At 47.8% G+C, this 17,730-nt stretch overlaps 1 protein-coding gene across 12 annotated transcripts in view; it reads right to left on the bottom strand.

Moving 5' to 3' along the window:
- The window catches only part of MINK1 (misshapen like kinase 1), a 251,428-nt gene that overhangs the window by 140,268 nt on the left and 93,430 nt on the right, over positions 1–17,730 (bottom strand). For all 12 annotated transcript variants that reach the window (XM_040346853.1, XM_040346851.1, XM_040346852.1 and 9 more), the window contains one exon: positions 6,565–6,630. In XM_040346853.1, coding sequence (XP_040202787.1) covers positions 6,565–6,630 — 66 coding nt within the window. The remainder of the gene's footprint in view (positions 1–6,564; positions 6,631–17,730) is intronic.

Here is a 17,730-nt window from a genome sequence, read left to right as displayed (position 1 = left end):
AACACTGTCTTTAACCACTTAAGCCCCGGACCATATTGCTGCCTAAAGACCCACTGCGTCGCTTTAACAGACAATTGCGCGGTCGTGCGACGTGGCTCCCAAACAAAATTGGCGTCCTTTTTTCCCCACAAATAGAGCTTTCTTTTGGTGGTATTTGATCACCTCTGCGGTTTTTATTTTTTGCGCTATAAACAAAAATAGAGCGACAATTTTGAAAAAAATGCAATATTTTTTACTTTTTGCTGTAATAAATATCCCCCCAAAAACATATATAAAATTTTTTTTTTCCTCAGTTTAGGCCGATACGTATTCTTCTACCTATTTTTGGTAAAAAAAAAAAATCGCAATAATCGTTTATCGGTTGGTTTGCGCAAAATTTATAGCGTTTACAAAATAGGGGATAGTTTTTTTGCATTTTTATTTTTTTTTACTACTAATGGCGGCGATCAGCGATTTTTTTCGTGACTGCGACATTATGGCGGACACTTCGGACAATTTTGACACATTTTTGGGACAATTGTCATTTTCACAGCAAAAAATGCATTTAAATTGCATTCTTTATTGTGAAAATGACAGTTGCAGTTTGGGAGTTAACCACAGGGGGCGCTGTAGGAGTTAGGGTTTACTTTGTGTGTGTTTACAACTGTAGGGGGGTGTGGCTGTAGGAATGACATCATCGATCGTGTCTTCCCTATAAAGGGAATGACGCGATCGATGCGCCGACACAGTGAAGCACGACCCCCCACCCACGTCTAGCAGAGGACGTACAGGTACGTGGATGTGCCTGTCCGTGCCATTCTGCTGACGTATATGTACATGAGGAGGTCGGGAAGTGGTTAAGACAACATCTGATAGTCAATGTAGAGCAACGAGGCGCTAACGTTAGAGAGCTTTAAAAAGGATTCATTGTTGACCAACCCAATAATCCAACACTTCTTGAAACTCTCCAGAACAAGAAGACAGGGAATATCTTCCAAGGATGACACTTTCTCCAGTGACAAACGTTAAAGGCATGACTTCATCAGGGAATAAAAAGGGAATAAATAAAGGTCCGTACACACGATCGAATATTCCGACAACAATTGTGTGATGGCAGGTTTTTGTCGGAAATTATGTACGCTCCATCGGACAATTGCTATCGGAATTTCCGACAACAAGTGTTGGATGGCGATGCTCTCAAATTGTCCAACGCCACATGTGTTCCGTCAGATTATCCGATCGTGTGTACACACGTCCGTCGGACTGACAGCCAAAGTGCAAACACGTATGCTCCGAACCAATGCTAACCCTCAGACAACAATAGCAGAAGTTGCCCAAAGGGTGGCGCCAAAGAGCTGAAAAAAAAAACACGTAGTTTTGTGTATGTTGCCTGAAAAAGTTCTGCCGTCTGTTCGTAGAACAAGTTCACAGCCAACGCCCTTCGTACAAAAATTCACGGATTTGTCCGATGGAAATCCGATCGTGTGTATGAGGCTTAATACTAAACCCTCTGGGATTTTTTTTTCTCTTTACAGAAGAGGAGGTCCACACATACCACACAAGTAGTCCTCTTCAGGGGCGGACTGACCATTGAGTCACCTGGGCACTGCCCGAGGGCCCCATGCCACTAGGGGGCCCCATCAGGGTTGCCAGGCTCAGTAAAACCAGGGACAGCATGTAAAAAAAATCTATGTTTTATCTGTCCCTGATATGTCCGAAACCGACATGCTTCTGATGTGAAAATCCCAAGATTTGAGCTGCCCCGCCTCTGCACTGCCTCCTGGCATGGTGGCCATCTGTAAGCCCGGGGGCCCCATGAGTTGTCAGTCCGCCCCTGGTCCTCCTCTTCTGAAAAGTCCCTCTCCTCCTATAGCTGGAGGTCTCAGAAACACGGTCTTGGATCTCCGTTTGCATTTGTCTTCTTATCTTGCCATGTGCCAAGGACAGATCAATGTGTGCTCCCTCCCTGTATCCAAGAGCAATGACGGTGAATGTCTTTCCTTAGCAACCCCATTCTCTAACCTTGACTGATCATCAAGAAAAAACACCTTAGGGCTCCTTCACAGGTCCGCCTGACAGTTTTTTTTGCGGACCCGAATGGGCGCTCCGTGCTCCTCTATGGAGCCGCGGATGTCAGCGGTGACATGCCCGCTGACATCCGACGCGCTCCGCTCCGCCAAAGTGTGACGGAGGAAAAACCTACTTTTCCATCCGTCTGGCGGATCGGATCGGGTGAACATGGACAGAAGGTCTGTGTTCATCCGATCCCCCCATAGGGGAGAGCGGAGAAAAGACAGGGCAGTCCCTGCACAGTGTGCGGGGACCGCCCTGTCATCCGCCGGCTCAGCGGGGATCAAAGGAGCGATCCCCGCTGAGCAAGCGGAGGTTCACGGGGCGGATCATTACTGATCCGCCCCATGTGAAAGGGGCCCAACACAAGTTTCAGATCAGTGAACAAAGCAGTGGGATGTTAACCCTTGGCCCTGTCGCCTCCTGGCCCTTTAGACGTTTAAGATGCCGGGATATATTATAATGTGACTGCCGTGATTGGCTGTCACATAATTGGAAAGCTCCCGATTGCAAATAACAACGATCGGGAGCTTTACATTAGTCTCAGGTAACTGTGCCAGGAACGCGCAGGGTGCGTGCTCTCGGCACAGCTGTTTTTGCAATATTGCACGCAAATATGTGGCCCCTAAGCGCCAAGGCCCACCCGCGGAGAGGCTGCAGCACCAACAGGTTAGACACAATAAAGAAAAATACAACACAGAACTAAAGTAGGTTGGCAACAGAAGATAGCACCAGCAAACTCCCATTTTAATGCTGCACTCACCCTGCAGGAGGACAGACTCCTAGCTCCCTTCTGTCTGTATCACCCTGCAGGAGGAGGACAGACTCATAGCTCCGTTCTGTCTGTATCACCCTGCAGGAGGAGGACAGACTCATAGCTCCCTTCTGTCTGTATCACCCTGCAGGAGGAGGACAGACTCATAGCCCCCTTCTGTCTGTATCACCCTGCAGGAGGAGGACAGACTCATAGCTCCCTTCTGTCTGTATCACCCTGCAGGAGGAGGACAGACTCATAGCCCCCTTCTGTCTGTATCACCCTGCAGGAGGAGGACAGACTCATAGCTCCCTTCTGTCTGTATCACCCTGCAGGAGGAGGACAGACTCATAGCTCCCTTCTGTCTGTATCACCCTGCAGGAGGACAGACTCGTAGCTCCCTTCTGTCTGTATCACCCTGCAGGAGGAGGACAGACTCATAGCTTCCTTCTGTCTGTATCACCCTGCAGGAGGAGGACAGACTCATAGCTCCCTTCTGTCTGTATCACCCTGCAGGAGGACAGACTCGTAGCTCCCTTCTGTCTGTATCACCCTGCAGGAGGAGGACAGACTCATAGCTTCCTTCTGTCTGTATCACCCTGCAGGAGGAGGACAGACTCATAGCCCCCTTCTGTCTGTATCACCCTGCAGGAGGAGGACAGACTCATAGCTCCCTTCTGTCTGTATCACCCTGCAGGAGGACAGACTCGTAGCTCCCTTCTGTCTGTATCACCCTGCAGGAGGAGGACAGACTCATAGCTCCCTTCTGTCTGTATCACCCTGCAGGAGGAGGACAGACTCATAGCTCCCGTCTGCCTGTATCACCCTGCAGGAGGAGGACAGACTCATAGCCCCCTTCTGTCTGTATCACCCTGCAGGAGGAGGACAGACTCATAGCTCCCTTCTGTCTGTATCACCCCGCAAGAAGTGGAAAGACTGAGTGTCATTCTGAAGCGTACCCAAGTAGCATAGCAAACAGAATATATTAGCAGCAATATTACAGCTACTGAAAGTACAACAAAGCGAGGTTATACAATCTGCCTGCTGGGTTTTCATGTGAGCTGGCAATAGGAGATTAAATGACAAGAATTGTCAGTACTATTCAGGCTTGTGGTCTTGCATTCACCAGATGTCACTAAAAAAGGTAGAGGCCCTCCCACTGCAGGGAGATAAAAGTGAAGGTAAAATGCCAGGGAACAGCGGATACGGATAGCGGACTAATTCTGTACACCGTTCCCTGTTGCTATGGAAAGCTGCACTAGTCCACAACTCCCCCACTCAATCCTCTAATAACGCCCCCTCTGTTTCTGTCTCTCTCACCCACAATCCCCCTCTCCTCCACATCTCTGTTCCATCTGCTTACTCTGCATTTTCCTGTGTGACTGCGGTCTGCAGCCTGGCAGTGCCAGGGTAACAGTGCTGACAATGTTTGCTGCAACAGAGAGGCATTCAAAGAACATGACAAACTGACACAGAGGATGGAGTGGAACTCTCATCAATGATTTAACTGAGCAAATAAAAGAGAGAGAGGAGAGTGTGTGTGTGTGTGTGTGTGTGTGTGTGTGTGTATGTATATGTATATGTAAAGAGGAGGGGGGGGGGGGGGGGGTTTACAAGATGTCAAAGAAAACAAATTGTACACCACATTATAAAACAATTTAGAGAAATAATAAAAGAGCTTGAGGGAAATAGAAACTGTGAAGGAGAAAGAAAAAAAAAAAAAAAAAAAAGAAGAAAGAGGGGGGGAGGGGTGAGAAAGCAAGAAAGAAGTGGAATGGGAGAGGGGAAAAAAGTGTTTTAAAGATAAAGGAAATATGGCAAGACGTAGGAGGAAAGAGAGGGGGAAAGGAGGGGAGAAGCAAAAACAAAAAGATGAGGGGAAGGGAAAACCTGAAGGAAGGAAGCCGAGCGAAGGAAGACGGGGAAAGGGAGAGAAGAGAAGGAGGGAGAAGAGAGAAGGAAGCCGGGGGAGAGGGAGAGAAGAGAAGGAAGCCGGGGGAGAGGGAGAGAAGAGAAGGAAGCCGGGGGAAAGGGAGAGAAGAGAAGGAAGCCGGGGGAGAGGGAGAGAAGAGAAGGAAGCCGGGGGAGAGGGAGAGAAGAGAAGGAAGCCGGGGGAGAGGGAGAGAAGAGAAGGAAGCCGGGGGAAAGGGAGAGAAGAGAAGGAAGCCGGGGGAGAGGGAGAGAAGAGAAGGAAGCCGGGGGAGAGGGAGAGAAGAGAAGGAAGCCGGGGGAAAGGGAGAGAAGAGAAGGAAGCCGGGGGAGAGGGAGAGAAGAGAAGGAAGCCGGGGGAAAGGGAGAGAAGAGAAGGAAGACGGGGAAAGGGAGAGAAGAGAAGGAAGACAGTGAAAGGGAGTGAAGAGAAGAAAGGAAGATGGGAGAGGGAGAGGGAGAGAGAGAGAGAGAGAGAGAGAGAGAGAAGAAATAAAAACACATGAAAAATTAGGAAAAAAGAGATAAAGGAAAGGGAAGAAGGTAAAAAGGAGGAAAAAGGACAAGAGAAAAGGCAAAGCAAAGTGAAACATGAGAGGACAAGGGAAATGGGAAGGGTAAAAAAGCAAGAGAAAACAGGAGAGGGAAGGAAGAGCAAGAGAAGACAGGAAAGGGAAGAGGGAGCCAGGAATAGTGGTAAAGTGAAGGGAGAGGGGGACAAGACAGGAAAGGGAAAATTGTGTAAGATAGGAAATAAAAAGAAGAGCCCGTGAAGACAGACATAGAAAGTGAGGGAGGATAGGAAAGGGAGGGGAGAGTGAGGGAAGAAAAGTAAGGAAGTATAGGAAATTGAAGGTAGAGGAGGGAGGATGGGAAAAGGAAGGGAGGGTGCAGAGGAAAGGATACTCAAGTAAAGGAAGATGAGAAAGGGGAGGAAAAGAAAGGGGGAAAGGGTAGGGAGGTTGAAGGGGGTTTGTAGGGGAGAGAAAGAGGGAATATATATATTTTTTAGCATAGCTCTTAAAGTGGAAGTAAACCTCCACCACTTGCTTTTACCTATAGGCAAGCCTATAATAAGGCTTACCTATAGTGTAAATATCTCCTAATTGTGCACCGTTTAAGAGACATTTTGTGTACAGGCAGCCGGTGACATCACAGGCGCATGCGCTCTGAAGGAACGGCCACCCGTGCAGTTTCTTCAGAGCCCTGTGCCACGAACTGCGGCTCCCACGCACATGCGTGGGTGTGACGTCATCGCGGTTTCCGGCCACCCACAGAGCCAGAGTCTGCAAACCTGGATGCAAGACAGGTGAAGATGAGAGTGCCTGCAGCGCCGACATCTCAGCATTAGAAGAGTGCTTTGTTTTAAGGTAAGTGCAACATAATGTGCTAGTATGAGAAGCAGGTTAGCACATTATGACATTACCTTGCAGGTATAAAAATAAATAAATAAACTCCAGCGGTTTACAATTGCTTTATGATTAAAGGGCAGTCAGACCCACAGGCAGGATCCATCTTCTAGAAGCACCATAAACATGCAGGAGAACTTTAGCCAAGTATGAATGTTTAAGTTGTGAAGAGAGGAGAAAGATGGAAGGAAGAGACTTCCACTTGGGTAAGCCATTGGCTGAGGTTGTCTGATCCGGTTAAGGAGACACTGTACTCCCTTATCTATGGATATCTCAAAACAAAGAAGGTGGAGAGGAAGAAGAGTAACGCGGCATGGAAAGGGAGAAGCGGTGCGGTGGACCTTAGACAGAACACAAGAACCACGTCGGAACACACATACAGTATACAAATAAAGTATGACAGCAGTAAAAAGCATAACTCACCTTATACACCTGACCATAGGTGCCATTCCCGACCACTTCAACCAGTTCAAAGATCCCAGCAGGATCCTGCAAAAAACACAAAAATTTCACAGGGTTATCCATGAACTGTTTTTTCTTGTACCATATAAAATCTTTATTTCACAATACACATTTCATACATGACAAGGAATATCCAGTGCACTACGGTTTACCTAAAAGACATTGCGCAGTAGGCATTGTCCGCTTACAGATTCAGTTCGTTTAATCAAAAGCTGTATGATAAGCAATGAAACACTGCTGTCAGTCACTTATACATGTGTAACTCACAGCTTGAGCTATTGGGATCTGTAAACAATGCACTTTTATTCATCCTCTGGGTGGAAAAAAAAAAAAGACCACACAATATTCATATGCAACGTTTCATAATTTACCTTACCTATTATATACAAAACCAACTATACATTCTTTACCAAGGAAATAAAAGACGTACCAGGCCTAATCCATTTAAATCCTTCCCGCTCACCCTGGTCCCCTTTAACCACTTCAATACCGGGCACTTACTCCCCTTCCTGCCCAGGACAATTTTCAGCGCTATCACACTTTGAATGACAATTACGCGGTCGTGCAACTCTGTATCCAAAACTACATTTTTATCATTTTCTTCCCACAAATAGAGCTTTATTTTTGTGGTATTTGATCACCTCTGCAGTTTTTATTTTTTGCTAAACAAAACTAAAAAAAAATACCCACATTTTAGAATTATAAAAAAAATAAAAAATAAAATAAAAAATAAATTAGTTTTCCGGTTTCCCCCTTCACTGACGGGCGCTGATAAGGTGGCACTGATATGTAGAATTGATGGGCACTGATAAGCAGCACTGATAGGTGGCAGAGATGGGCGGCCGACAGGCGGCAGAGAGAAGGGGCGGCCGACAGGCGGCAGAGAGTAGGGGCGGCCGACAGGCGGCAGAGAGTAGGGGCGGCCGACAGGCGGCAGAGAGTAGGGGCGGCCGACAGGCGGCAGAGATGGGGCAGCCGACAGGCGGCAGAGATGGGCAGCACGGATGATGATGTACTGATAAGTACTAACAAGTGTTACTGCTGGGCAGTGATTGGCACTATGGTGGGCACTGGCAGAATTTAATGTTTGTACATTGCTGGGCGGTGGTTGGCAGGTGATTGGTACATTAGCTTATAATCAATGTGCAGATCATCATCAGCCACCGATTGGCTCTCCCTGTCAGCACGAACCGAGGAATGACGTTTACTGGCACTTCCTGGTTCACGCAATGATCAGCTGTGATTGGTCACAGCTGATCACATGGTAAGAAGCCACTGACAGAAGCTTCTTATCACGATAGGAGATGCGGGGTGTCAGACTGACACTCCGCACTTGCGATTGCCGCGCTGCGCACCCCCACAGGCGCGTGTCAGCATGTTATCCTGTTGGACGTCATACGACACCCAGTCAGGATAACAGAACCACTTCCTGGCCGTCATTCTGCATACAGGAAGTGGTCAAACAGTAACGGGAAAGATCAGCGATGTTGTACGCATGGGCATGTACGGAGGCACGGAGGAGATGGGCATGTACGGAGGAGATGGGCATGTACGGAGGAGATGGGCATGTACGGAGGAGACGGGCATGTACGGAGGAGACGGGCATGTACGAGGCACGGGAGGAGACGGGCATGTACGAGGCACGGGAGGAGACGGGCATGTACGAGGCACGGGAGGAGACGGGCATGTACGAGGCACCGGAGGAGACGGGCATGTACGAGGCACCGGAGGAGACGGGCATGTACGAGGCACCGGAGGAGACGGGCATGTACGAGGCACCGGAGGAGACGGGCATGTACGAGGCACCGGAGGAGACGGGCATGTACGAGGCACCGGAGGAGACGGGCATGTACGAGGCACCGGAGGAGACGGGCATGTACGAGGCACCGGAGGAGACGGGCATGTACGAGGCACCGGAGGAGACGGGCATGTACGAGGCACCGAGGAGACGGGCATGTACGAGGCACCGAGGAGACGGGCATGTACGAGGCACAGAGGAGACGGGCATGTACGAGGCACAGAGGAGACGGGCATGTACGAGGCACAGAGGAGACGGGCATGTACGAGGCACAGAGGAAAGTGGTTAATACACCAATTTAGCCTCGGGGGAGGTCCGATATTACTTTACTCACAGCTCCATATAAAAGATATTACACGTTACAACACATAAAAAAAGAAAAGAAAAAAAAACAACCCTCCTTTCAAAGCAGATAACAAATTCTATTCAAGCAGTTACATTTTCTACCACCCAGACTGTCCTTGTATGTATAAAAACCATGATGGCTTCATGCCGGAGTCCCATTCATTCTTCAAGGCCACACGTTTTTATTCTATTCAGTCAGAGCATTTCCTTTGTACACATTCGGACTTTGACTGCCGTCTAAAAACCTGCCGCACCCAACCCCAGCAAGATACTTCTGTAGCTTTCATTAAAACAAAGTATGGTCACAGGTCCCCTGTGGGTCACAGGGGGTGCACTTACTTGTGCTCGCCTCTGGCCAATAATCAGCCAATGGCAGGCTAAAGCCTGCTGTCAGCACCGAGCCGCCCCAAGCTCTGAAAAGGATTCTAACTATATTGTCGGGATCCCCCCAGCAGCCTGACTGACAGCTACAGTCACCAGTTTCCATTTAGAGCCGACCAGGTTCTGACCCAATTTTTGGTCAGAGGGCAGGCTGGGGGCAGCTGCAGCATCACAGGTGGCAGTGCCCATCTTATGTATGGACACTTTCAGCTGGGACTTGACGTTGATTACATGATTACAGGACGAATGTGGATCCTGCTGTGTGGGGGGGGTATTGTCCCATTTAATCTCTGCCCACCAGACTCAGATGTGAGGTGGGCAGCCTGCGAGACTGGTGGGGAAAAAGCACAAGCGTTTAGATATTTTTATTTTTTATTCACTTCAAAATCAGTCACAGATACTATATATGAACTTTCAGCAATACTGTGTGTTTATCGATTACCATTTTTAGTTACACTTTTATTATTATTGATGGTTTTTATAGCGCAGCACTGTCTATTGATTTGCACCTTTTAAATGAAGTGAGAACACTTGTTCGTGAGAGCAGCTACTATTAACCACTCGCCACCCGGGCCAATTCTGACATTTCTCTCCTACGTGAAAAAATCATCGTTTCCATAAAGACACGGAGGAGCACGTTTGGGGTGGAGGAACGTGACTGGCCTGCACAGAGTCCTGACCTCAACCCGATAGAACACCTTTGGGATAAACTAGAGTGGAGACTGCGAGCCAGGCCTTCCTTGTCCAATATCGGTGCCTGACCTCACAGGTGCCCTTCTGGAAGGATGGTTAAACTTTCCCATAGCGAGCCAATGGGAGCCTAAGCCAGCCATTCCTTCCCTCCCCGTGCTCACTGGAGCGCTGGGGTGTTGAGGGAGCAGGAATGGCTGGCTTAGGCTCCCAGTGGCTCGCTATGGGAACGTTTGAGAGAGAGTTGCTGACAGTTCATTCTGCAGTCCTGTGACCCGTTTTCAGCCGACAGCAGGCTGAAGTTACAGAGCCGGTCCAGGCTCAGGCAAGATGGCGACAATGAAGTCAAGATCTGCCCACATGCCTTGACAGCCCAGCACTGAGGGGGGCAGAGAGCCGGTGACTGACAGTGACCAGTTCTCTGCTCAGGGAGCTGTGAGAACCAAGAGAGCCAGCGGGGGACAGGAGAAGCATTGGACTGATGCTGCATCCACCTAGGTAAGAGTGATTGGGGGGGGAGTCCATAATTCTCTTTTAAATGAAAAAAAAAGAAAAGAAAAAAAAAAAAAACACACAACATATGTTTACAAGCTTTTAGAAACTGTTTTGGGTGTCCTAATCCGAAATAATTCCAGAACACAAACCAACTTTAGAGTCTTTGTTGTGATCTTTGAGAACTAATTACTCCACAAATACAAGCAGCTAGAGAGGTGAAGGCTTTTGCTACTTTATTAAGAATATGTAACTGAATACAGGCTTTTAAGTACATAAGGGTACATAATGGAACGAGAGCATGTATGTAAAACGAAAAATTTACTTTTTTTTTTTTTTTGAAAATTCTGTTTATTAAAAGTTTTCAAACATGACAAACATACACAGAAGAAAAAGAGAGTGCCACGGCTCACACCATGACTCTCACGACCAACATGGTCGTAACATTGAAAAATGTACTGTGATACATTTGCCTATATGTCTCAGTGTACTGCTCCCTGCTAGCCATGTCTGTAGAGGTAGAAAGGAATTTCATGTGTGATTCATTCCTCTAACAGGTTATTGACGTGCTAATGTCCCCTCACTATTCTAAACGTTAATTGATCTATTGTGTTGTGTAAAGAAGATCTGTGTTTACCCTTAAAAGATGTGTATTGTATCATCAGGCTAAATGATTAGAGAAGTAGTATGTTAATTATTCTGATTGCTTCAGTGTAGTAATTAACTCCAGTGATGTCTTTATCTAAAGAAACGTGTCTGCATGGTCGGCTCCGACTTGTCTCCTATAATCTGTATGGGAAACCCCACTGTGTGAGGGGGGCGTTCCTAACAGGCTGTAACCACATATAAGCTGAGTTTTTGTGTCAATAAAGTGTCTTGGTTCCAGCATCCAGTCTTGACTCATGTGTGGGGAATCCTGTGATGTTCTTGTATGGAGAGGAGGGAATGCTTGACGGGGATATCATACCGATACCGTCACAACTGGTGGCAGCAGTGGGATCTTCCCTTCTACTCTCCTTTACACCCGGATTCCAAGCAGACACTGGAAGAACTACTGGAAGTTCGTGGAAGGATTGCTAGCAACAAAACCAAGCGGGTCATCATAGCGGAATCAATGGAGATAGACCAGGAGGACGGGATTGCAGCAACGCCAGCAGTACAAGAGATGGAGACACCAGTGATTCAGGAGGAGGAATCGCCAGCCAACAAGCTAATGAGAGAGAAGCTAGCGTGGTTCGGCCCGAACCCAACGCCGGATGTGGTGTTGAAAGTGATGGACCTGTTAGCGGAGGAGGCTAAACAAATAAGAGACGCAGAACTACAGAAGGCTAAAGAAATAAGAGACGCAGAGCTACAGAAGGATAAACAAATAAGGGACGCAGAACTACAGAAGGCTAAACAAATAAGGGACGCAGAACTACAGAAGGCTAAACAAATAAGGGACGCAGAACTACAGAAGGCTAAACAAATAAGGGACGCAGAACTACAGTTAAAACTGGCAGCAGTCCAACAAGCAGCCGCACCTTCTCCGAACAGTGAGTACAGCACAGCAGACACAAGGAAGATTCCGTTTAGCGCTTTTAAAGCTTTTGATGAAAAGGACTGTGAAATTGATAACTACCTGGCGGATTTTGAGCGACAATGTAACCTGCACCGAATAGCTAGAAGAGAGTGGGTTGCAATATTGTCAGGCAAACTGTCAGGCAAAGCTTCTGATGCTTTCCGGACCGTGCCAGATCAGGATATCCATAGCTACGCCCGGGTTAAAGAAGTGCTCCTGGCTCGTTATGCAGTAACCCCAGAGTCCCACCGACAGAAGTTCAGGGACTCACGCAAAACCACGAAAGACTCTTACGCAGAATGGGCATGCCAGCTGTCCCTGTCGGCCTCTAACTGGGTTAACAGCAGCCAGGCCACCACCGCAGAGGACATTTTGCAACTAATGCTCCTGGAGCAATTTTACAATCACATCCAGACGGATGTCAAAGATTGGGTGAGAGATCGCAGGCCCATGACTCTACCAGAGGCCGCGAAGTTGGCGGATGAATATGCGGATACTCGCAAGACAAACCAGGTCACACCACGGGTACAACCTCCACGACCAACGGCGCCCTCACACCCACCAGCCGCTAGATACCAACCTCCTAACAGACCGGTGACATCTAGCCCTCGCTATCCACGCCAGGAGGACAACGAACAACGCTGCTTCCGGTGCAAACAGTTGGGTCACTTCAAGCAGAATTGCCCCATGAATGACAACACCAGGTCAAATTGGTCTCAACCTGGGTACCGCCCACCAGCAGCAGCCCATTGAGTAGACTCGGCTTGGGATCCCCAGGAGCGGGGTCGGGAAGAACCATTGGGCACCCCTTACGAAGCCCTCATGGTACAATCTGCTATTACGGACAACAGGGAACACCATTGTCAGCTGGTCATGGGCTCCAGCCCTGAGCCAGAGGGGCCCTGGAGGGAGCTGGGCAGAAAGAGGCACCGCCGGCCACCCTTCAAGAAGAAGAGGTCCTGGAAGTCATATAACCAGCGGACCTGGGAGGAGAAGAAGCGACTGGAGGAGAGGGAGTCGCAGCAGGCATCCCAGATGCGGGCCGAGATGTTCGCCAAGGGCCCACCGGTGGCCCCTTACACCACCACCCAGTTCCTGATGAAGGACCACGTGGAGAGCCTGCAGGACATGAGCAAGCAGGAGCTGATCCGTGAGTACATAGAGCTGGAGGAGTGCATAAGCCGCATGGAGGAGGAGAACAACCACCTGAGGTCACAGCAGGCTGACCCCCCCAGGCTCCATGAACTGGAGATGGAGCTGGAGAAGCTCCAAGAGGAGAACCGGCGGCTGCGGAGGGAGCAGGGGGTGGCTGACCTTATGGGGCTCTGAGTCCCCTCTCCCCCCCCCGGACTCTGAGCACCAGTGCTACAACGAATATAACTTTTCCTTTTTATGAATCTCCTGTGATTGTCACTTCAGAGCCATAACCTGCCCCCTCCCATAGCGGGACACCTAGACGGCGGCGCACAGACCCATTCGCTGTCTTCACACTGACTTCTGGTGACTTTGCAGATCGCACAAAGACTTGGGGACTGACCGGCGTGTGATCTGACGACCCGGTGACATACCCGAGTCTGAAGCAGTTGTCAAGGGAGGTCAGTCATGCCAAACGGAGTTAACCTCGGACTAAAAGCTCTGAACCCGTCAACCCTACTGGACCAGGGAAGGTCCAACCGGGTTTGCCGGAGCAGGGAGCAAAAGGGGGGCCATTGTGATACATTTGCCTATATGTCTCAGTGTACTGCTCCCTGCTAGCCATGTCTGTAGAGGTAGAAAGGAATTTCATGTGTGATTCATTCCTCTAACAGGTTATTGACGTGCTAATGTCCCCTCACTATTCTAAACGTTAATTGATCTATTGTGTTGTGTAAAGAAGATCTGTGTTTACCCTTAAAAGATGTGTATTGTATCATCAGGCTAAATGATTAGAGAAGTAGTATGTTAATTATTCTGATTGCTTCAGTGTAGTAATTAACTCCAGTGATGTCTTTATCTAAAGAAACGTGTCTGCATGGTCGGCTCCGACTTGTCTCCTATAATCTGTATGGGAAACCCCACTGTGTGAGGGGGGCGTTCCTAACAGGCTGTAACCACATATAAGCTGAGTTTTTGTGTCAATAAAGTGTCTTGGTTCCAGCATCCAGTCTTGACTCATGTGTGGGGAATCCTGTGATGTTCTTGTATGGAGAGGAGGGAATGCTTGACGGGGATATCATACCGATACCGTCACATGTACTTAAAGCGGAGTTCCACCCTAAAGTGGATCTTCCGCTCATCTGACTCCTCCCCCCCCCCCTTCAGTGCCACAATTTGCACCTTTCGGGGGGAGGGGGGGGAACAGGATACCAGTCTTTGACAGGCATCGGTACTGATACCTAGCATTTGCCCAAGTACCTGCAATTGCTCCGATGCTTCACCCGATACCTGGACAGTCAGGGCTATCAGTGCGGTGGGGGAGTTACAAGCACCGATCACTGCTGACTGTCACTGTATCCTCCTCCAGCCCCCCTCCGTGCTGCCGTCTCCCGCCTTGTCCCCCGCCGTGCTGCCATGTCCCCCCAGTAAATCTGGCTTCTACCTTTTGATCACTGACTCTGTCCATTCAAATAACTGAAACATCGTAAAGTGTGTTTACGCAATGTTTCAGTTTATGAATGGAGAAGAGCCGCTTTCTTCTCTCCATTCATTTTCAGCGCAGCTGAAGCTGCAGAGAAAGGGACTGGGGAACCTGTGTCCTTAGTCCCTTTCCCTGTCTCAAAGGGGAAATGTCAGAGGTCTGTTAAGACCCCTGATATCTCACTCACCAAAGCCCCCCCAACAGGGCTGATAAAAATAAAAAATAAAAATTGCAATAAATAATAATTGTAAGAAAATAAAAATTCAATAAAAACACAGACCCTCCCCCCCTTTTTAAAAAAAAATATAGCATTGTAAAAAATATATATATATATATATATATATATATATATATATATATATATACATACATATATATATATATACATATATATATATATATATATATATACATACATACATATATATATATAGTAAAAGTTACAAAAAAATAAAATACTGACACATGTGCCACTGTCACAGGAGATTTAAAAAAAAAAAAAAAAAAAAAGTATCGTATCGGCGAGTACTTGGAAAAAAAATAAATAAAAAAAGTATCGGTACTTGTACTTGGTCTTAAAAAAAAAAAAAATTGGTATCGGGACAACCCTAATGTACACTGTCTGCGTTCAGGGCCACGGTGTGTCTTTTATTCTACTTGCATGCAGCTCCACGCGCATAAAACGAATGCCTCATTCACACTGGCTTCTGTGCCCATGTATATGGGGCCTAAGGACTAATGCTACCTTATTATGGCAGAGACCGGTTCACTGTACAATAAAAATAATTTGATGTTTGACAAAAGCTGCTCCTTAACATTAAAGTTGTTTTAAAAAAGGTACAAATTTGTTTCCTAAATAGCTTCCTTTACCTTAGTGCAGTTCTCCTTCACTTACCTCATCCTTCCATTTTGCTTTTAAATGTCCTTATTTCTTCTGAGAAATCCTCACTTCCTGTTCTTCTGTCTGTAACTCCACACAGTAATGCGAGGCTTTCTCCCTGGTGTGGAGTGTCGTGCTCGCCCCCTCCCTTGGACTACCGGAGAGTCAGGACGCCCACTAACACACAGCTCCTTTATCTGCAACGTAGAGAGCGTCCTGACTCTCCTGCAGTCCAAGGGAGGGGGTGAGCAAGACACTCCACACCAGGGAGAAAGCCTCACATTGCCGTGTGTAGTTACAGACAGAAGAACAGGAAGTGAGGATTTCTCAGAAGAAATAAGGACGATTAAAAGCAAAATGGAAGGATGAGGTAAGTGAAGGAGGACTGCACTAGGGCCGAAACAACTAATCGATTAATCGTCAACTAATGGATTATGAAATTATTCGATTACAATTTTCATAATCGATTAATCGGCCAGTAACATAATGGGGTTAAATAAACTAAAATTATCCCTTTATAGTACAAAAAAGCAAATCGCTACTGTAAATATTCCTTTCACTGTCAAACAGTAAAAAAAAAAAAAAAAAAAAATGAACCCCTAATGATTATTTGCTCTTTTTGTACTTATTTTAGTTTTTTTAACCCCCATTATGTTACTAAACATGCTCAGGCCTGGGTTCACACCTCTGTTTTTTGGTGCTTTTTGCAGAAACACACTACAGTTCATTTACATGTTTTCCTATGGGACACGTTCACATCCATGATTTTTCTTCAGCTGCTGCGTATTTGGAAAGGGAAGGACTTTTTAACGCAAAACTGTGCCATTTAGTTTTTTTTTTTGGTTTATTATACTTCAATGGAAAAGCTTCAGAAAAGCATGTAATGTCTTTTTGCAGCAATATGTGTTTTGTAATCTGCCCAACAAGTAATTGGCCCAAAAAAAAAAACTCAACGACCGCCGCATGTACATATACGTCGGCAAAATGGCACGGACAGGCAGAACGACGTGCCCGCACGTCGCTGCCTTTCCGCGGGTCCGATCGGGACCCCCCCCCCCCCGGTACATGCGGCGGTCGGTAAGCCTCAGGGAGCGATCCCGGATGAGGGCGCCCCCTCGCGATCGCTCCCCGGAGCTGAAGAACGGGGAGAGCCGTATGTAAACACGGCTTCCCCGTGCTTCACTGTGGCGGCGCATCGATCGAGTGATCCCTTTTATAGGGAGACTCGATCGATGACGTCAGACCTACAGCCACACCCCCTACAGTTGTAAACACACACTAGGGCAGGGGTCTGCAACCTTTAAGACATAAAGAGCCACTTGGACCCGTTTCCAAAGGAAAACAAAAAAAAAAAAAACTGGGAGCCGCAAAACCATTGCGACATTTAAAACAAATATAACACTGCATATATTGTTTCTTACCTTAATGCTATATACTGGATCGTGCAGTCAGATTCCACCTCCACATGCCCAGCAAATGCAATACTGTACAATATATCAGATAAGAGTGCGTGCCCAGGCTGGCCCCAGACTAGGGCGCTCTCCCCCCCCGCCCCCCCCCCCCAGTCCCAGACACTTCCAATCCACACATGATGCCGGTCCTCACCTGCGTTGCCTGCTCTAGTGCTCTTACTGTCTGTGTCACTCGTCGTCTGTCTCTCTCTCTTCGCAGGGCCACGGTCTTTGATCCGGAGCGGAGCCTCCGCGGGGGATATGTCGAGGGCTGAGCTGAGAGCTCTCGAGTCGTGACAGGCTGAGGCGGGCAGGAGACTCCAGGCGCGTGCATGCGCCAGCACCACCCAGGCCGCGAGCACAGACAGGCCAGCTCTGTGGCCAGTCACATGACGCACCGTGACCAAATCACAGGCCAGCCCTGGCCTGTGGCCACATGACCCCCCCCCCCCCCCGCACACTGCGTGGTAGATGTAATTGCGGTAACGCCGCCCAAGTAATTGGAACGGCGTTACCGCGAGGGTAAGAGTAATCAGGTAGATTACTCGTTACCCTCAAAAGGTGCCCCGGAGCCGTGGCAAAGGTTCAAAAGAGCCGCGGGTTGCTGGCACCTGCACTAGGTGAACCCCAACTCCTACAGCGCCCCCCTGTGGTTAACTCCCAAACTGCAACTGTCATTTTCACAATAAACAATGCAATTTTAATGCATTTTTTGCTGTGAAAATGACAATGGTCCCAAAAATGTGTCAAAATTGTCCGAGGTGTCCGCCATAATGTCGCAGTCACGAAAAAAAAATCGATGATCGCCGCCATTAGTAGTAAAAAAAAAAAAAAATAATAAAAATGCAATAAAACTATCCCCTATTTTGTAAACGCTATAAATTTTGCGCAAACCAATCGATAAACGCTTAT

The sequence above is a fragment of the Rana temporaria genome, chromosome 3 (assembly GCF_905171775.1).
Source record: "Rana temporaria chromosome 3, aRanTem1.1, whole genome shotgun sequence".
In the NCBI taxonomy this organism is placed as follows: domain Eukaryota; kingdom Metazoa; phylum Chordata; class Amphibia; order Anura; family Ranidae; genus Rana; species Rana temporaria.
This window is presented reverse-complemented; position numbering and strand designations above follow the sequence as displayed.